This window comes from Vanacampus margaritifer, chromosome 20 (assembly GCF_051991255.1).
Source record: "Vanacampus margaritifer isolate UIUO_Vmar chromosome 20, RoL_Vmar_1.0, whole genome shotgun sequence".
Taxonomy (NCBI): Eukaryota; Metazoa; Chordata; class Actinopteri; order Syngnathiformes; family Syngnathidae; genus Vanacampus; species Vanacampus margaritifer.
The window spans coordinates 5,869,696-5,890,222 of NC_135451.1; the positions used below are offsets into that span (position 1 = coordinate 5,869,696).

At 38.2% G+C, this 20,527-nt stretch overlaps 3 protein-coding genes and 1 non-coding gene across 5 annotated transcripts in view; 3 read left to right on the plus strand and 1 right to left on the minus strand.

Annotated features, from left to right (window-relative positions):
• Nucleotides 1-107: 107 nt before the first annotated feature.
• trnat-agu (transfer RNA threonine (anticodon AGU)) lies at nt 108-181 on the plus strand. The gene has a single exon. It is a non-coding gene; the product is annotated as a tRNA-Thr (tRNA).
• A 199-nt stretch (nt 182-380) lies between these two features.
• cmbl (carboxymethylenebutenolidase homolog (Pseudomonas)) lies at nt 381-2,287 on the plus strand. Its single transcript, XM_077554565.1, has 6 exons — nt 381-498; nt 674-888; nt 959-1,066; nt 1,197-1,339; nt 1,423-1,514; nt 1,607-2,287. The coding sequence occupies exons 2-6, from the start codon at nt 674-676 to the stop codon at nt 1,784-1,786; spliced, it is 738 nt and encodes a 245-aa protein (XP_077410691.1). The 5' UTR covers nt 381-498; the 3' UTR covers nt 1,787-2,287.
• A 926-nt stretch (nt 2,288-3,213) lies between these two features.
• On the minus strand, nt 3,214-7,264 carry cct5 (chaperonin containing TCP1, subunit 5 (epsilon)). Its single transcript, XM_077554845.1, has 11 exons — nt 7,018-7,264; nt 6,572-6,632; nt 6,300-6,464; nt 5,624-5,822; nt 5,344-5,536; nt 5,120-5,269; nt 4,925-5,044; nt 4,306-4,491; nt 4,089-4,226; nt 3,802-3,982; nt 3,214-3,713 (listed from the first exon to the last, which is right to left on the minus strand). Exons 1-11 carry the CDS (start codon nt 7,120-7,122, stop codon nt 3,586-3,588), a joined length of 1,626 nt encoding a protein of 541 aa, XP_077410971.1. The 5' UTR covers nt 7,123-7,264; the 3' UTR covers nt 3,214-3,585.
• Nucleotides 7,265-7,457: 193 nt separating this feature from the next.
• mtrr (5-methyltetrahydrofolate-homocysteine methyltransferase reductase) overlaps nt 7,458-20,527 on the plus strand; it is a 32,052-nt gene continuing 18,982 nt past the window's right edge. For both annotated transcript variants that reach the window (XM_077555016.1, XM_077555017.1), the window contains exons 1-12: nt 7,458-7,550; nt 7,910-8,054; nt 8,201-8,354; nt 8,451-8,568; nt 9,084-9,489; nt 9,605-9,718; nt 9,822-9,978; nt 10,166-10,254; nt 11,371-11,551; nt 15,323-15,365; nt 18,013-18,193; nt 19,918-20,036. In XM_077555016.1, the coding sequence (XP_077411142.1) occupies nt 7,911-8,054; nt 8,201-8,354; nt 8,451-8,568; nt 9,084-9,489; nt 9,605-9,718; nt 9,822-9,978; nt 10,166-10,254; nt 11,371-11,551; nt 15,323-15,365; nt 18,013-18,193; nt 19,918-20,036 (1,706 nt within the window). In that variant the 5' untranslated portion in view covers nt 7,458-7,550; nt 7,910. The remainder of the gene's footprint in view (nt 7,551-7,909; nt 8,055-8,200; nt 8,355-8,450; nt 8,569-9,083; nt 9,490-9,604; nt 9,719-9,821; nt 9,979-10,165; nt 10,255-11,370; nt 11,552-15,322; nt 15,366-18,012; nt 18,194-19,917; nt 20,037-20,527) is intronic.

The window sequence follows — 20,527 nt, forward strand, 5'->3', positions numbered from 1 at the left end:
TGAAAACGCAACTCACTCAATTTATACCAATTCTAAAATATATTTAAAAAAAGAAAATCATAGTATTCCACTATTCTAGCAGATGAACTATTCCAACACGTTTCAACGGCGCCGTGGCTTAGATGGTTAAAGCGCCTGTCTAGTAAACAGGAGATCCTGGGTTCGAATCCCAGCGGTGCCTTTTCAGGAATAAAAGATACTGTACATTAGTCAAAGTCCTTTACGTTTGTACATACTGTATTAAAAATGACAGGCATATGAGGTAATGACGTAACCATCTTACATAAACGTATAGCTTGATTTCTCCCAAAACTAGTTTTGTTTTACCGGAGTGTTTGTAGTCTTGGCTTGACGCAAATAAGCTTTTATTTTGAAAGTTTTGACAGGAATAACTGGGGCGAATCCGGATCACAAACAAACACTCCTATTCGCAAGCTGCGAAAAGCAAAAGTAAAGAAAATCGATTCCTTTGCTTTTCTATAGTTGGAGAACAACAAGGTACGTTTGAAACTCTCGTGGGTTCTTATAATCGTGATACTTGCCATATCCTGTCGGTTAGTTTTTAAACACATTGGGGATGATTTGTTGGTGTAGTGTACCCTCTGTACCCAACTGTTGACCCATCTGACCTGTGCGCGCGCACACATGCGTGTTCGTGCGTCTGTGCGCACAGATGGCGAACGAGGCGAGACCATGCCCCTGTGATATTGGCGATCGAATGGAGTATGGCGGTCTTGGCCAGGAGGTCCAGATCGAGCACTTCAAAGCATATTTAGTGAAGCCACCAGCAACATCTGACAAGGCCATCATTGTCATCCAAGACATTTTCGGATGGCAGCTTCCAAACACCAGATACATGGCTGATATGCTTGCTGCCAATGGATACTTGTGTGTTTGATGCATATTTCTACCTAATACAAAATATTGGAGTACAGTGTAAACATTTTGCTCTGTGCAGGGCCGTTTGCCCAGATTTCTTCTTGGGAAAGGAGCCATGGAGCCCATCACATGACTGGTCCACATTTACAGAATGGCTCGAAAATAAAAAGCCAACCAACATCAACAAGTAAAAACTACACTCTGCTGTATATTGTGTATTGCACATCACAGAATCCTACAGGTGTTTTAACAACTACTGTCATTAGTTGTACTTTAACTCAGATTTTAGGTTATATTACTTATATTTTGCCTTTTAGAGAGGTGAACCCACTGTTGAGGTTCTTGAAGGAGCAATGTGGCATCAAACACATTGGAGTGGTAGGCTTCTGTTGGGGAGGGACTGCCACACATTATCTGGCCCTGCACAACCCTGAGGTTAAAGCTGGAGTGTCATTTTATGGTATGTGAACACCAGCACAAGCATTCTGTAAAATGTCAGCTCTGAGGTGAACAAATGTGATTAATGTAGCTAACATCATATAGGTATCATACGAGAAGGCGATGACAGGTATGAGCTGAAGAGCCCGACCCTTTTTATCTTTGGGGAGAAGGACAATATCATACCACTGGATCAAGTAATTATTGATTTTTATGAGGATAACATAAGTGTCTATCTAGCATTATCTTTAATATTGCAATACAATCACTGACAACTTGTGCTCTTCAGGTTAGAGGTCTTGAAGCAAAACTGAAGGAGAAATGTACCATGGATTATCAGGTGAAGATCTTTCCCGGGCAGAACCACGGGTTCGCCCACCGAAAGAGAGAGGACATCAGCCCGGCAGATGAGCCGAGAATTCAGGAGGCTAGAGCTGATATGATCAACTGGCTGAACAAGTACATTTAAATAACGGCTAAGAGTGAGGAGCTTGGTGTCTTCACATGATCACTTGATCAGACCGTGATTTGTGCCAGCATGTTCACAAATGTGCAAAATGGGTATCTTGCAAAATATTTCTCCAGTGTGATTAACTAATAAATAAATAAATAAATAAAATGTTAAGGGGTTAAAAAGGCAGTGAATGGAACTAATCATGGACTTTTTTTTAGCTAATCAGAAATCTTTAAAACTAAACTTAAAAATAGATACCGTTCCAATTTTTTTTTAAATAAATTTAATGAACAGAATAAAATGAGGCAGCGAGATATTGGGGAAAACTAATAGTCAAGGGGAAATAAATGCTAATATTGTCAATTTGTCAGTAAAGATAGACCGATATGTATATCTTTTTTTACATTTTATTATTAGTCAAGGGGGCCAATAACTGATATTTGGCTGATTATTCACTAAAAAGGAAAATATTTGCATCAAAAAATATTAGCAAAATATTCAAGTTTATATATATATATATATATATATATATATATATATATATATATATATATATATATACAGTATATATATATATATATATATATATATATAAATATATACAATATATATATATATATATATATATTTATTGTCAATAGACATATTTGTTTTAGAAGTCTAGTAAAATGTTCAGGGACCTTCCAGGGTCATTAACATGTCTTATAAAGTTAAATAAAAACTTGACCTAAATGGTGGCATTGTGCCCCTAAAATTTGAGACAGTGCAGTTAAAATGTTCATCCGCTCGTGCAACTGCAATTAGTAAATTTGCTGATTTTAAAATGTTTTTTTACAATTACTGTGGTGTCCAAACTCAGTCCTGCGGGTTTTTGATGTTTCCCTGCTCTGACGCACCTGTTTCTGATTAACAGGATCGTTATCAGGTTTATGCAGAGCTTGCTGATGAGCTTCAGGTGTGTTGGAGAAGGGAAACATCTAAAACATGCCCTGCAGGACCGTGTTTAGACACCACTGCTGTAGAGTATTTTTCTATTGTTGACAAACTTCTGCTCCACACTTCAGCCCATTTATCAGTTATATTGGGAAAATGAGTGGGATGAATATTTACTTTATAGTGTGTGCTCCTATATCTTATACTTGCACCTCTAAAATTTCAGTTTAGAAGCTACAGTGCTCCTTAAAAAAAAAAAAATTTGTCTGGAGCCCTGACTGTAAAAGTTTCCAAAATATATATATATATATATATATTTTAAACTTATATTAGTTTTAATTCCAAACAAAAACAGAAGGTGCAAGAGTTCAAAGGGTCAGTGACATTTCATATAAAGATAACTAAAATTTTAAATCAATAATTCCCTTAATTTAAGTTTTTATTTGATCTATTATCGGCTGTATGTTCTTTTAAAAAGTGCAGATGCTGATATTCATCAAAATACTGGGGCGGATCCATCAATCCCGAATTATCAGGATTTCTTTATTTTGCACAGTTCTGTAAAAGTGTTGCAGTGTGAATGTGAACAACAGGCCTGAAAAGCACAGAAAAAAAAAAATCTTCAAAATAATGTTGGTATATAGTATGACTTTTTTTTTTTTAATATACCAGTAGTTACTGACTATTCAACATACTGTATGCAAGATGGTGTCATGGAATAAAACAATATTGAGACATTTCTACAGACCAACATTTTAATGGCCACTTTGATACTGAACAGGACGTTCATAAATAGCAGTAAGCAGTGCGGTTTGGATGCCGTGCTCGGGAAGTGCCTCCAATCTCGAACAGCTGAGCGTTCAGGTGTCATGTGGGAGCCTTCAGTCTTCGTACTCTCCCGGGCTTCGAATATCGTCGATCTTGAGGATCATCTTGACGACTTGAGTGGCCAGCAAGATCTGCTGCTTTTTGCCGATGAGGGTCTCAATCACATGCTGCTGCTTCATGTCTATGTCGAAGAAGAAAAATAAGACGTCAACTAACAGCAGTATGAAGAGGAGATGTTGGAATGAAGACAATTCCACGTGGTTGCTCACCGTTGGTATTGTTTTGCAGACAGTCAATGCCCAGGCACGGGTTGTTGTCTCTGACCTGTTTGGCTCTGACCTCTGCCATTGTCTGGATGGGGTTTAGGCCGCTGTTCTCAGCCAACGCCATTGGGATGACCTCTAAAGCGTCTGCAAATGACCTCATCGCATACTGCTCCAATGATGGGCACTTGAAGTCAGGAAAGACAACAACAACCAAAAAAATAAATAGGATTGAGCAACATAAAAATTAAAGTTATTGCTGCATTATTTCATGTGGGAAAGGTGACAGTTACCTTGTCAGCAGCCTGATTGACAGCCAGAGCACAAGAAATCTCTGAAGCTCCTCCTCCATAGACAACACGGTTGTCTTTGACCAGGTTACGAATTACACAAAGAGCATCATGGAGCGCACGCTTGGCCTCATCAATAATCTAATAAAACAGACGGAGATGATTAACAAAATGTCACATTCAACTAGGAAGTCCTCACCCTTAATTTTAAGTGATTTACCATTTTGTTGCCTCCTCGGATGAAAATGGTCACAGCCCTGGTATTTTTGCAGTCTTGGATCACCAGCATGTGATCCTTTGTGGTGCCGAAGGAGATCTCCTTCACCAGGCCAGCAGTGCCGAGCTTCTCTGGAGTCAGCTCACTGAACCTCGGCACGATGCGCCCCCCAGTGGCGATGGCGATCAACTACACAAGGAAAATGAATAAACAGTCAATAATCCCCATCTTTATTGCTTTTGCCTTTGATGTGCCAGTTTGATGCAATATCAGTGTGAAAATATTGCATCTCAACTCATTCAATGTTGATGGTACTGTTCACTATTATACTAAAATGCAAAAACACCAATAAAAATCTGTCAAGACAATTCTTGTCAGTATTACTTTTTATAACCTAAATTATGATACTTACAGATTACAAATTATTTAATGAAAATGAAGGCCTTCATATTTTGTTAAAGGATCCACAGATACCGTTTATGTAACCTGAACTGATAAATATTCCATCTATTAGCTCATAACATGGACTCTGAATGAAATTTATGATTATTAGCATCACACAGTGACCAATGTAAACACATTCACAAAATAAATTAATTAAAAAGAGAACCATGTTTCTAACCTCAATCTCAGGTCCTCCGACCCAGCGGACAGCAGGTAACTTGCTCTGCAGCAGAAGATGGTTGGCTTCATCATCAAAGCCCCACTGGCAGATGGCCAAGTTAGCACCGTTGTCCTTGACCTACAATAACAATGAGGTTTTTACATTTGGGTTTAAACCATGTGAATATCAACAACATCTTTTTAGGCACCCAACCTGTTTGATCATTTCCTCGAACTTTTCCTTCTCATATTTCTGGAGAGCTTTGTAGTCCTCAACAGAGGTAACATCCAACTTATGCTTGGTCTTGGGCTTAGGGGGCTCAAACGGGCAGGTAAGAATGGCAATTTTAACATCTTTCAGGACCTGAATAGCGATAAAGTGAAGTCGGAATTAGCTTCACATTGGCAGTGAAATTATACATACTGTCACATTTCTACCTTTGGCATTTGAGGGTGACTGAACTCTTTGTCGACAATGACACCCTTGATGAGCTGCGTGTCCTCCAACTTGCCTCCCACCTTACCCTCCATCTTGATAAGCTCAAAGTCAACGTCTTTTCTCTCCATGTCAGCCACGGTGAGAATGGCATTCACTGCAATCTCTGCCATCTGTCTGTGGCACCGGTTGATGCTGAAATATGAATAAAAAAAGCTTAGACTAGCAGCCCAAAAAGGATTGACTCATAAGCATAAACATAACGGTATGTAGGAAACTCACACTTTCGATCCCAGTGTTGTCATGGCGGTCTGAATGAGGGGTTCCGTGTTGTTGGGATTGCAGGGGAAGGTTTCTGCGATTTTGTCAAGCTGCTCGATTGCGATCCGTGCGGCCTGGTCGTAACCGTCAGAGACCCTGATGGGGTGGATTCCACGGTCCAGGAGCTGCTCAGCTTCCTCAAGCAGAGCCCCAGCCAGTACTGGTAAGACAAGAAATTAATGTATAGCAGACTTTCAAAAATGCAACAAGACAGACAACTGATATTATCTATATGGCGATAACTATCTATTTTTGCACTATGCACACCACCACATCATAGTACATCTTCCTACCACAGTGGCTTTTGTTTACATTCAACCTTTAATTAGCCAAAGCACCAATTTTGTTTAAAAAATACATACAAAAAAATCTTATGGCGCTTCACTAAATACTGTAATTATGATCTCATCTCACTTCACTGACAAAAGTACTTACTTGTGAAATGTGGGCCTTTTAATTTGAATACAAAGCCCAATTTATATTACACTGGGGAACACAATTTTGTAGTGAATCACTGTTATAGTCATTTAAATTAAACATAACCATTAACCAGTACAGTATTAAGTTGGTGTGGTCAGCCCAGTTTACATCTATAGTAAAAAATAAAATACAAAAATCTCATTTTGCATTTACATACCAACAACTCCAGTGGTTCCATCACCAATCTCATCATCTTGGGACTTGGACAGTTCCACCATAAGTTTTGCAATCTGATGGTCCACATCCATCATACTGAGAATAGTGGCTCCATCATTAGTGACGGTCACTTCTCCATCTCTGTCAACCATCATCTTGTCCAGTCCTAGTCACAAAAATAATTTAATATATTTGATCAGGGGATTCTAATGAAGTGTGTCCCATAAATGTGCTATCTTTTAAATGACTTTCAACATTTAGTTTGTAACACACCATTAGGTCCCAATGATGTCCTCAGCGTTGACGCAACTGCCTTGGCTGCCATGATATGAGACTGCAAAAACACAACGAGCAGGTTAACTGTTTGTTTGAAGCCAGTATGCTTGGTAAAGTTTATTAATAGCAATGCTGGATGCAACTCTGAAATCATTCGACTCTATAATAGACAAGGGCCACAGCCTTAGCAACAGCCACCAAGAGCACATGGGCCTCATGATAGCATGGTGGCTAGCAAACGGAACAGTTAGTCTTTTACAAAAGCGATCACAATAACACCATCGCATTAATCTTACGCGAGGTGTTTAAAGCGTTACTATTAAGAGCATTTCACCGATAGTTACATAATGTCAAGTTGATCCGGTGAACATGACACTGCAAGTAAATCGGCGATATGCTAGCAAACGTGCTAGGACCCAGCCCCGCTAGTTAGCCCATTGTACCTTCAGTGCGTCAATGCCCGTTAGCCTTGTCTTCTTATCCTGGTCTTTAATGATGATAAATGGCCTTCCATATTCATCAAAGGCAAGCGTGCCCAACGTTGACATGTTGACAAAGGGCTTGGAGTACCAATTTCACTTGAGGCAGGTAAAATAACGGGTTTTAGAGATGAAATTCTGGAGTGTTGGAGAGTTTCAAGACGCACGGATCTGCCGGCGACTTCTGGAAGACTCCACCTAGGATGGGAAGGGCGGGACCATGTAGAAATATTTAACTTTTACAAATGTACTTAATTTCGCACTGGTAGACGACAAAATATGTAAATGCTAAAATGCGATAGTCTAAAGTACAAACAGTCTTTTAAATTATATCCAAAATGAGTTAATAGAACATAGTTGTTTTTGGTGTTGGGCTCTTCCAATCACGTTATATCTCGCGGTGTGCTATCATATCGCGTGAACTGCACCGTAGAAGATTCTCACGTGAATTAAACTAATGGGCTTGGTTGGACGAGTTCCCTTACCTTTTTGGGAAGGTAGACTATTTGTTTTCAACACTAGCTTAATATGATTCTGTTAACCGTGCTATTGAGTCAATTCTATTTAAGCGGTCGCTTAGTAATGCACGTTTTCTGTTTTGGACACCTACTACTGTACTAGAGTCCACGTGTGAAGCTGTCAAGGATGACGTAACAGCGAGTGTATGGCAGTGTCGATGTCTCTCTGAGCTTTTGGTTAAATTGTTGCGAAGTGCCGACTTTACCTGTCTGGTTTCATCTCTTGAAGCTAAACTTAGAAAAAAGGACAGTGATAAAGTTCTCCTTTACCAAGCTTTGTTGCTTTGCTACATCATTCCTTTAGGATGCTTTTCTCAATGTTGTGTTTTCTCAACTAGAATGCCCATTGAAGTCAAGCCCCGGATTGTGGTTCTCTATGGATCTCAAAAAGGTCAAGCCCAGTCCATAGCAGAGGGGATAGCTGAAGAGGCTGAGGGGAATGGACTACTTGCTGAGCTCAGCTGCTTGGACCAGAACGATAAGGTAGAGATAGCACGCAGAATTTGTTTTCTTGGATCATGCTGCTGCCATATTGCATTGAATACGGTCATTTACAGTGTGTTTGCTTATGCTTGATGGAATACCTCATCTCTGGAAGAACTCATGTCTGGTTCATTCATACATTTCAGTATAATTTGGAGAAGGAGAAGTCCCCAGTGGTCTTTATTGTGTCAACTACTGGAGATGGGGAACCACCAGACAATGCCCTGCAATTTGTCAAGCACATCAAGAAGAAGACCCACTCCTCGGATCACTATAAACACCTTCACTATGCACTTTTAGGTAAATGAAGCTTGATCTGGAGTGTCTTTTGTTTACATCACGAAATTACTGAGTTCCCTGTATTGATTTATCATTTGCTCTGTCTGTCTCCTCCAGCTTTAGGAGACACCAATTATGAAAACTTTTGCAACTGCGGCAAGACAATTGAATGCCGTTTACAGGAACTTGGAGCCCAAAGATTCTATGCAACAGGATATGCAGATGACGGTACAGGGTAAGTGGTAAAGGAATGCAAAAACATCTAAGACTGTTTTTTAAAAATGGGACAGTGAGGCTCCTTCACATAACATTAAACATAAATGCTGTAATTATGTGGCGGATTTATTTGCTTCATTGGCCAATTGGTTACATTTTTGGAACTGTCATTTTAAATACGGTACTCTTAGTACTCAGCCTGCCATTTTACCACATAACTTAATGAACATTTAAGGACTAATTCAAAAAAGTACTTCTACTACAAGCCAAAATATAAACAAGCATTGAAAGGCCTTGTGAACTTTAAGTCATAAAACGTTATGGGTTCTAACAGCGAAATAATTCATTCTGCTTTTAATAGTAGTCTTTGTATGTATGTACAAAAAAATCAACCCATTTACCAGACAAGATACATCTAAAGATATCTGTGAAGGTTTAAAACAATGCTTTATTTTTTTAAAATTTTAAGTTGTCTGGTACACTCTCAAACAACCACTTAATCATGCAGCTTTAATTTGCTTCTGTTTTCCCAAGGTTGGAGGTGGTTGTGGACCCCTGGCTTGAAGGACTGTGGAAAGCCGTCAAAGCAGCGTTAACAAAAATGTCTTCTGATCGGAATTTTAAAGAGGATTCAGAGAAAACGATTTCAGATTTATCAATACCAGATGTCCAACTAAACCTGCTAAGCCTCACTAAGCACCAGTCTCCTGATTTGGACCCCAAATGCTCATCTACGGGTTCACAGGTGACATCCCCGTCTGTTGAAGGTGTCAGTTTAACCACACCACCAGCAGAGACACAAAACACGGATCCTGCAATATCTAATGCACCTTCACTATCACAATCAGTGCCTCTGCTGTCTGACTTGTCTTTAAATGTTCCTAGTCTACCGCCACCTTTTCTAGATGTGTCTCTTCAGGAAGTAGACACTGTAGATGAGGTGAGGATTCTTTTTTCTTTTTCTTTTTTTAATCTCTTCTAGATCCCCTTCCTGTTTTATGATACCTTTCTATTTTTTGCGTTTTCTAAATTTTCTGAGCACCTGTTTCTTTCAGATTTTTGGGCCTTTAAACAGTAAAACCCTCAACGAGGTTCCTATATCCCGTGCAGTTTGTTTAACGACAGGCGAGTCAGTCAAGACAGCCATCCTTATTGAGCTGGACATCACTGTAAGATTTATAAAATATATATATTTTTTGCATTCCTCCTTGACTTCTATATTCCATTCACATATAGCTGGTTTTTAAATGTGTTTCCCCCCCCTCTCTCAAGGCTTACCCAATGTTGACCTATCAACCTGGGGATTCTTTTGATGTTTTCTGCCCAAATAGAGCCTCTGAGGTCAAACTATTGCTTCGAAGGTTGGGTCTTGAGGATCAGGAGAATCGTCATGTGCAAGTTTCTTTATGTAAAAACACCAAGAAAAAAGGTCAGTATACACCTGACACTTATTTATAGCATGTATTGTGCAACACTGTGTTGAAATGAGCAAGCACTAACATAATATGAGCAGGATTCCTTTTATGTTATTGGTAATCATGTAGAAATATATATTACTACTGTGGCATTTATTTCCTACCAGCTGTGATATGTTTTTTTCCTCTGCTGGGTCACAGGTGCTCAGGTACCCTCCTATATCCCTCAGAACATTTCTTTGCTGTACCTGCTCACATGGTGTCTGGAGATTAGAAGCGTTCCTAAGAAGGTATGTACAAATATAAAAAAAATCAGTTCACTTTTTAAAATTCTCAAGATCAGGTAGATACTGTAAATATATATACAGTATATAGATTAGGATTAAACCTGGACATATAGCATTTGGTTTTATGTTTAATTTAAATGTTAAGAACTTGACATTGTTTGTGGTGTATCCCAGGGCTCCGTGTTGGATTCAAAGCTATTCAATGTATATATAAATTACATTTTAAATGTATCACAATCACTAAAACTTAGTTGCAGATGATACAAACATATTCTACAGCAGTAATTATAATTAGCTAGTAACTACGGTACTATGCATAGGAAGCTAAAATCTATCAAAAAGTGGATGGCCATACAATAAATTATTTCCAAATCTAAAAAAAACAGAATTAATAATGTTTGGTAATCTTAGTATTAATTCTGAATTGCAAATTACTATTGAAGATGCTCAAGTAAAAATGTAAATGAAACAAAAATTTTAGGAGTTATAATTGACAACAAGTTTGACATGGCAAATAAACCTTTCCAAAAGCCGACCATGGTAAAAAAAATAATAATAATTGAATCTTTTGCCAGAAAGCTATGAAAAATACTTGCTAATAACATTTACTATAAATATAATTTATGCAGGGTTTCTGTGCGGACAATTTCTCTTAAATTTTTATTGAATTCACACACCCCAATTCGCACCGTAAATCTGAAGGCAATAAATGTTTTATTTTACACCTCCATCCGCGTAAAGACAGGTCTTAGGGTGTTTTAATAAAGCTCCTTCATGCTTAGAATTTTTACTCTGCATAGTAAAAAAATCAGGACAACCATTTAGTAGTGTTCAACCTCACTATCAGATCAAACAAATGTCAAAATGCTTGTATTAAGGTGCTCGTGAGATGTCATGGTTTAAGTTTGGATCTTAATTTTGTTTCAGTTATCCCTTTATAATTTGCATATAAACTTAGTTTTTAGCAAGAGAAAGTTTCTCTTTATTGTTTTCTAACTTGTCACTCAATCACTTTGTGTTACCCCACATAAATTAAAATATATATTTTTTTATTTCTGAATGGCAACATGGTGATGCCAGTTTCTCCGTGCGACTTTCAGCCATGTTTCCCTCTGTCAGGCCTTCTTGCGAGCACTGGTTGAGCATACGGCAGACAGCGTGCAGAGGAGGAGATTGCAGGAGCTTTGCAGCAAACAAGGCACCACTGACTACAACCAGTTTGTGAGAGAGTCCAGCCTCAGTATTTTGGAGCTTCTCGATGCCTTCCCATCCTGCCTGCCTCCCCTCAGCCTCTTAATAGGTCAGTTGACTTTCTTTTGTTTTAGTCATTTAGCAAGCAGGAGTTCTTTGCGTTGACGTTGTACCATCATGTGAAGAAGTCTTTCATTGTTGTATTTTCTGTAGTGCTGTCAAAGTTAAAGCGTTAACTGATTAATTAATCCCCCCCAAAAATCGCATTAATCATCAATTAAAGCAGATTAATCGCACTATTAATTTTGACCATAGATTATCCTTTAGCGTGACAGCGGATGGCTATGGGTAAGGCAGCACATGTTGTGTTTGAGCAATAAACATAATTACATGCATTAAGGTAAAGCATTTAATAAATGTTTGTGTATCACATTTAGAATATTTGTTCATGTAAAAATATTGGGGTCTTTTTTTTTTATGTAAGTAATCAACTGATTAGCTGAAATCCTGGCTCTGCATCTTTATCCACATATACAAAAAACATTAGGTTCTTCCTTGGTCAATGCTCCATCCTTCCACAAAGTTTTGTTAAATGCACTTTTAAATAATTCTAAATAAACAAAAAACATCAATGAAAATAAAACCTTTTGGAGGAAAAATGCTGGGTCATTTTTTGCTATTTCCATTTATATAACTCCTTAACATTCGTTACTCATGCCATTTTCAAGAAAATTGCAGTTTCCAATTAGCCTCTTTCCATGTGTAGCGCGGTGCAATTTTCATCCAGAAAGGGGCGCTGTTGCCTCAATAAAGCAAGCTTTATCATGGCTGTTAAATTTTTTATTTTTTATAGAAACAGCTTTACACAGATAGCATACAGCTGAGATCTCCTCAGTAGGCAACAACCCTTTCCTTGGGTTGCATCAGGGTTTTCCTCTGCAGAGCAAGTTACTAATTTTTGTCATTTGATAAGTGCTGTTATATGTTTATCCCTCTGTTGAGCAAACAATTTCTCCTTTTTCATTAACCATGCTGGGTGGTTTTGTGTTCATTAGACCAAATTTTAGCAGACAGTGAAATTAGTTGGTGACAGCTTTACATACAAGTTGTCCTTGTAACACCTACTGTATGTCATAGCTATTTTTGGCTTTCATGCCAGTATTCCTGCTACTGTGGCTTTTTTCCCTCTCTAGCGGAGATCTGATACAGAAATCAGCCATCATTAAGTGAGAAAGTGTGGAGCTAGACCCTTCTCAGAGCAACAGATGTTGTGTTGGTGGATCGAGCAGAGGGCCCGAGGTTTGCAGAAGTGCAGGGGTGATCTTGGGGCAGAGTTTAATAGTCAAACCTGACTCAGCGCGCCAAGGACATTGCGTTATGCACTCCTCCATGTTCATTAGACTGCAAGATCAGGGTTTATACTTATGGTTTGACAGTAACTATAAATAATGAGGAGTGCATCCGAGAGCACATAAGACCACAGATACACTGCCTCCGTTCTCTTATTATATGATCCTATTTTTCTCCCCATATGTGAAAAGGTCATAGCAGACTGCTGTCCGTAAGCATCTTTTTCATTATAATGTACTGCAGGGCTCAAAGGTACTTGTACCAGGTTGGTGACAAATTATTTCTTTGCCATCTGTCACCATAAAGCTTGAATTTTTTTCCTCAGTCCACAAAAACATGACCATTAAGTTTCTTTTTTTCACTGTCACTCACTACTTGCTTGGTATTCATCTACAGTATGACAATTTGAATAGCTGCTTAGTGAAAGTCTGTGAACTTACAAGGCCTCTCTTCCAAAATGAACTAAAAGACATGTGTGTAGTATTAACAAAGTAAGTCGAATAAAAGGTAAGGACGGTTCTTTGAAGTGTGTAATAACCTTCCCATTCATCTGCAGACGAGGGAACTATTCATACGTCAATAGTTGACAATATTTCTACATCTCCCCTTTTTCCATTTTGTATGTAAGTTGAATGGAAATATGGTAAAGATTAGCTGGCACAAAAATGAAGATTTCTGAAGACTTGCAATTTAAAAAAATATATAAACTTAAAATAAGAATGAGGTGTACTGTATGTTTTATAAGATGCTTCAAAAACACTTTCTTTTTTTCATTTGAAAATAATGAAAGATTGTATTTATAATTGAGTCCTCATGGGTTTAAATACAATGGTATTGATTGTAAGAAAGGGGTAGGAGTCTCTAATCTGAGTGATCCTTGTGACATTAAATTGCCACTTAATTAGGACGTCAGAGCATCACCACCACACTTGACCTTCAAAATGAAAACATGTACATTACAAATTTAGAGAGAGAAATTACACAACATGCATTGGGCAAAATTTAAGTATCACTAACCTTAGGTCTTTTGAATTCCTTTTTTCTTTTTCTTAAAAAAAACCCCTTTAATTTAAAGACTAGATAATTATTTAAAAAAAAGAGGAAATGCAATTTTTTTATGTACCCATCTTCTTTAAGTGGTCTTTGCATCATTGTAGAAATTGTTTGATTCACATTAGTTGTATATTGCTAAAATTAGTTTTTGAGTCAACAAAGTGAAGATTGCATTTTTAAACCTGATTAGATTTTCCAACAACTCTAATGAGAAAATGCATATTGTTTTCCCAGTATAAAGTAGTAAGAAATTGTCAAAAATAGAAAAAAATAGGGGTGTTCGATATCACTTTTTATCACCAATACCAGTGTGAGTACTCCAATCTTGAGTATCTATATTAAATTTCCAAAACCCAATGGCAGATCATTTTAAAGAAAGACCGACAGTATATATCCCAATATAGCATTTTTCCTTAAAATTGCATGAAATTAATAGCAATTTTCTATTCCTCTAATTTCTAGTTCTTGTTCGTAATACTGATATCGGTCATCGCCGCAAGTGCCAATACCTTGAAATTAAGTCTCGTATTGGCCCCATATGGTATCGGTACTCACCCATTCATATAAAAAATATCTTAGTTAAGTGAGTGCCATTTGTTTGGTTGTTAGTGAATGGGATTACGCAAAAACTACTTTCTCTTAAATGTTAACAACTTTTTTGACGCAACTACATTTGTGTCTGCGAGGCAATAAATAATACATGAATCTTTTTGACAAAATCAGGAAGTGGTTATCCAATTGGATTGGCATAGTGATGTTTTGTTCAGAAAGCCAATGTTTTTGCCAAGTGAATCTGTTAGATTGTCTTCTAAAGTTAGTTTTGTGCATGCCATTCAATTTAAAAAGACTCTGACACCAACCTGCTGAGCTGTTTCCCTAACACCATGAGCTGTTAGCAGGTGTCAGAGAAGAGTTTGAGCAGATTTTGTCCAGCTGTTGATCTTTCCGAGCAATTTAACTGAGTGATGTGTTGTTTTTTTTGTGCAGATCCTCAGCTGCTTTGGTATTTGGTATCGGGTTCATCTATTATTCACACCCAAGTTCCAAGTAATCCAACTTACTTCTTTTTGCCCACATCAAATCGGTGGCAGTGCAGTAGGCAGAAGCGGCGCTCCTTGTAGGTTTTCTCAATTCCAGCGACACCACCCTTGCTAATGCAGTGTGCACTGCTTATTACCAAAAAGAGGGCACCTTCATGGCTGACTTTGCAATAAGGTTCGCATAAGCAGTCTGTTCCCCACTGGCTTCACATCTGGCCGCTTGGGATTCAAATGGCCTGACTTTGTAGTTTTCATAAATGTCTTAAAATCAAACCGAAATGTTTTGGGTGAGTGTTACTGAAAATAGACTACCGGTATATTTTAAATCATGATGGCTTTCTATCCATCCAGCATGGTTAATAAGGTATTTAAAAGACGACCAAATGATTGACAGCTGTGCTTTTTTTTTTTTCTTCTAATATCATTTTTATTTTTAGAGCATCTCCCCAAGTTGCAGCCAAGACCTTATTCAGCTGCCAGGTAAGGAGACCGAAAACATCATGCTTTTCACAGCTACGACATCATTTGTTAGCATTAACATGACCTCACATTGATGAATGTCTGTCTTATTCCAACCTTAATATTCCTATACTCTCATTTTCTCTCTGACTAAAAATAGTTTAATACCAGCAGTAGGTAATTGAAATTAAGCTAATCCTGAATGTGTTTTGAGTGTGATTATCAGCGGTTTTTGAGTTTGGAAATTACACTGAAACATTGACAAATGTCTTAATTAACAAAAATGCAGTTTTGTTCTACTAATGATTGAATGAATGGCTTACCAAGGGGATAGTTTATACATCTGCTTTGTGCACAATGAACTCGTCAATTTATATACACTGATGTGAATATGTGTTGTTCTCATTTGTTTAGAAGAGATTGGATTAGAGTATTTCACTCCTAAAGGAAATGATATAAATTCAAACAGACATTCATAATTAAAAATGTACCTAGGTGGATAATTCATTAGGGTCAAACAATTCATAAAATATGCATTAGCGATGCTTGATGGGTTTTATTATTTGGTTGTTAGTCTGTACAATCTACTAATACAGCCAATACTATACCAAATGCTCTGTCTTATTTAAAGATAATATTCAGTTTAGACAGTTGCTATTTATTATTTTTAAATATTATTTTGTGCTTGTTTGTTGTGGTGTAGAACTGCAGTGCATGCTACTACGCTATACAGTATTCATATTATGCAATGCCATGTTGCTAGGGTAACCAAAATATTAGAAATTCCTCTCAGTGTGAGACATGGTTTGACGGATTACAATGATTTTAAAAAGTGAAGGTTTCAATAACCGCCAATACTGGCTGTCACTGTTAATGAGTTCTTCTTTTCTTTTTTGAAGGGACGTCAAAGCAGGGCACAATATGACTGGCTGCTCCTAAAGTTTAGTAAACAAGCTGCTTCTTGGAAGTTAATTGCCGCCAATTAACTTTTAAAAATGTCTCCTTCTTGGCAATCAGCGAGGGGAGAACGAGGAGGGGCGATTGAGTGAAAGAGATACAGTTACAGATTACAGATGCCTTCAGGTTAATGTGCATTGTCTTAAAAAAAAAAAATGGTGCCAGCGTGTACTAATTAGCTCCAAGGACAATATGAGTAGCCCATGGCTCTGTTCTAAAAATAGCTCACCAGTCATAGGACACTGTGATTTACTAAGAAGAATTAAATCTCACAAGTATATTGTGGCATGAAAACGTTTGACAAAGCCATCATGTTTGTGTGTATCCTAAATTTGTTTCTGGTGAGGGAGGTTTCTGAACGTTTACAGCCACATTTACAATACGCAAAGAACGCTTAAGGTATTGATGTGTTTTAACGTTCTAACTTTCTACCTGAAAGAAAGAAACTTGGGGTCACCTTCTCCAACCTGCCTACTCTGTAGCCCATGTTAAGTGCACTTCAGTGCGTAGATGTGATTCCCTAATGAACTCTGTGATGGGAGAAGTTGGAGCAAAACAAATGGACTATTGCGAGTGTTTTATTTAAATCAGTGTTCCATCTTTTTGCCTCACTTAGCCAGTCATCGATTTGCGCTTCCTGTTAAGCTAGTACCCATTAGGGTCTGCTTTAAAGCTCACAAGGAACATGAGCGTCTAAGACAAGGTCAGAACTTCTCAGCTGCTCTCCTACTCGCTTTACTGCTTCCTTGATTGTGAAAAGAGCGCATGCGAGGGAGGGAGACTGCTCAGAGACGAGGCGACTGTAGTTTAGCAGATAGTGCAGACTCGAGACATTAGAGGCTTGCATTATTGATGTTAGAGTCAATAGAGTCTCCACCGGCAAACAGGAAGGAGAAGAATGGACAGGTGCGAGGGACCTCGGGGAGGATGTAACTTTTTTTTCCCCCCACTTTTGGATATTATTTTTGTGATTCCAGATGAGTGATTGCTGTTGTTGATTTGTGGTTGCTTATCTAAATGAGCCCCGCAATTGGTTGCAACCACTCCAAGTATACGCTGCCTCTTGCCCAGTTCAACTGGGACAGACTCCAGCTCACCCTTGACCCTGAAAAGGACAAGCGCTAAAGAAAATCAATGGATAGAACAAGGATGTGGCCAGGCTGATTTGAATGAGTAGAAAAATTTACGTACAAAAAAAAAACATCACGTCTTTCGTTAAAGTTATGTTAATATTTTTTGGGGGAAATTTTATGTAGCACAGTCAGTTCGGAAAAGCAGTAAAAAGTAGATGGATGGATGGACATTCAGCATATTATGTTAGAATTTAAGCAATAGGTGAATTAAATAAAATGGATCCTGAAACCTTTAAATTTTCTCCAGGCCTTCGGTGGGAAAAAAAGTTTGGATAGCCCAAGCAGGCATATAGATAGCACCCATTCACGGTCACATCTTTTTTTCTTTTTTACATCACATTTAAAGTATTTTCATCTCTTGTACTTTGATCAGCTGCTGTCCAAATAGTTTTTTTTTTATAAGTTGTTTTTTTTGTCTGAATGGTTTCCATCATGTTTTTGTGTACCACTCTGTTCTGCTCCTCTTCTTTTCTCTAGATCTCCCTGTCATCAGTCTTCCTGTATTCCATGCACACACACATGCTCTCACTACCACTTGCTTCAAATTTGTTTTTGTCTGTTGTCTCTCAAACTCGCAGCTGCCGCCTTCAGCACCCAGGCAAGCTTAATTTTGTCCTGAGCGTGGTCGAGTTCCCAGCATGTTCAGGTCGTCCTGTGGAGAGGCGGGGCTTGTGTACTGGTTGGCTGTTTGACCGCGTCACGCCTCTCCTGGTTCTCCCGGAGGAGGCTGAATCGCAGTGTCACGTTGTCACGCCGCGGGTGAGTACATACAATAAAGTGAAAATTGAAACAATAGTATGTGTGTTTGTAGACTTGAGAATCTGCAAATTTCACACTTCATAAAAATAAAAGCAGCCACAGTGGTAAAGAACAGTGAAAACAGCAAAATAATTTTTTAGAGCGTAATCCTAATCACATTTCATTTGCCGTTTTTGCACTGTACATCTTTTTCACATAGATATATTTGGATTGACCGGCATTGAAACATAGAAAAACAAATGATTAAATATACAACACACCAATATGCCATTACAATAAATGTAGTTGTAACTAGTGGGAGTTATGATCCCTGCACTTGTTCTCTTCAAGAGCCAATCTTAATTGAGGTAATCCTTTTCTCTTAAAAAAAACTACAAAAAAACTCCAGGCTTGTCTTTTAATGCATCAAAGTCAGCTGGCGCTAATATAATCCGCTAATAAATATAACAGCTACAAAAAATGCTGTAATAAGTGATTTAAAAATAAAATAAAAAAATTTTGGTCAGTCTCAGTGGTTGGGCACTTGGGACCCTGCTTTATGTTATTGAAAATTAATTAGCTTTACTCAGTGGTCAGGTTTTTAATGCCAATGTTGGATTACAGTAGGAACGTTAAATAATAAATACCACTTTTTTTTCAGATTGACACCGGTACGAGTACTACTGATACCGTTAGTACTTTTGATACACAAAATGACCCCTTCCCCAATCAAATACATCATTTTAAAGAAAGACCTATATATTCCAATAGAGATCCTGACGTCACGTGACTTTCTTTGAAAACGCCCCTCTGCGGCAGGATAGTATTGGCATAGCATTAATCGGCTACAATGGCGTGGAGGACAAAAACTAGCGTTTATCCGTCAACTTTCGGCCCAAGAGACAGCCACTTTGATGAAAAGGACATGATATACATGCACGAAGTGGACAGGTTGGATTGCCGATGAAGTGTCAGGAGTTTTTTTTTTTTTTTCCAACTTGACGACGCTGCTATGCAAATAAATTGTTGCGCTAACGGACATTTTGGGACGCATGACGTCAATGTCAGGATCTCTATATAGCATTTACCCCTAAAAATGGCATGAAATTAATGGCAAGTTTCTATTATTGTAATATCTATTTCCTGATCGTAAAATGGGCAGTATTGATACATTGAAATAAGGCCAATACCTGGTATCAGTACTCACCCATCACTTGTTTACAGCCGTTGAAGCACATAAGTAGAAAAGTGCTCAAGTCGACTGGATATTATGCGCAACTCTAGAATTGACAAGGGAACGTCCACAATTTATGATTGCTCCACCCACAGCGTGTATCTGGCATGATGGTGCATAAAGACTTAAGTCAATGTGAGAAACTGCGGCCACCATGGGATAATTTGGCCCTAGGTGAACAAAAATAAGAAGTATTTTTGCCTTGGTGGAGGTCTATGCTCTTTGAATGCCCCATTTGGGTTTTCATCTGAGACTTCACTGATTGCCCGGGTTTGGGCCTGTTATGTGGGGTCGATTAAAATCAAATAGAATTTGAATTAAAGCAGCTAAATCCTCTCTATCACACACTGTGGATTTTAGTTGGAGCTCATAAGTTTTCTCATTAGCCTGTCTTAGAATGTTAAGTAGATCAATTAATAGATTGGGAGGCCCGCAGTGGCTCCTCAGCAGTGTTCTAATTACTTCCATTATTTACAATGCACACTAATGTTCTGTGACCCTCACATCTCAGATCCATGTGAGTTTGAGACCCAACTGCTCCTTTCGACATCCACCTGACACATCAGTGCCTCTCATAATGGTTGGACCCGGCACAGGTGTCGCACCCTTCATTGGCTTCCTCCAGCAAAGGTGAACAAATGTATATTCATGCATTTTTGTCTGCTTTATGCTGCTTTTGTGCAGATTGTAGCTCTGACCTTTCCAGACTTGGTAATAGATATTCACACGTCCGTGCAATATTTAGAAACAGTGTTGGGAACAGATTATAAAGTTGCGCGTTACTCTAATATGAGCACATTTTAGAGCAATAATTTATCATTACTTTCCCCTGAAAAGTAATCAGACCAAAGATACTCTTCAAATCCTCCTGATAATTCATTTGCAGTATACGGTAATTCCGTTTCTACTTACAGGCAACTAAATTTTTTACTACTACAAGCAGTTAGCCGCCTGCGGGATATAGTGGTGAGCAAGATTTGACAACACATAAACAACACACACTTCTTGAACATAATGAAATGCATTTTGGGAGTATTTAAATGAACATTTACGTCTGAGGGAGTGACATCATCATTTCAGCACATTGTGACTCGCGTGTCCATAAGCAGCAAGAATAAGGA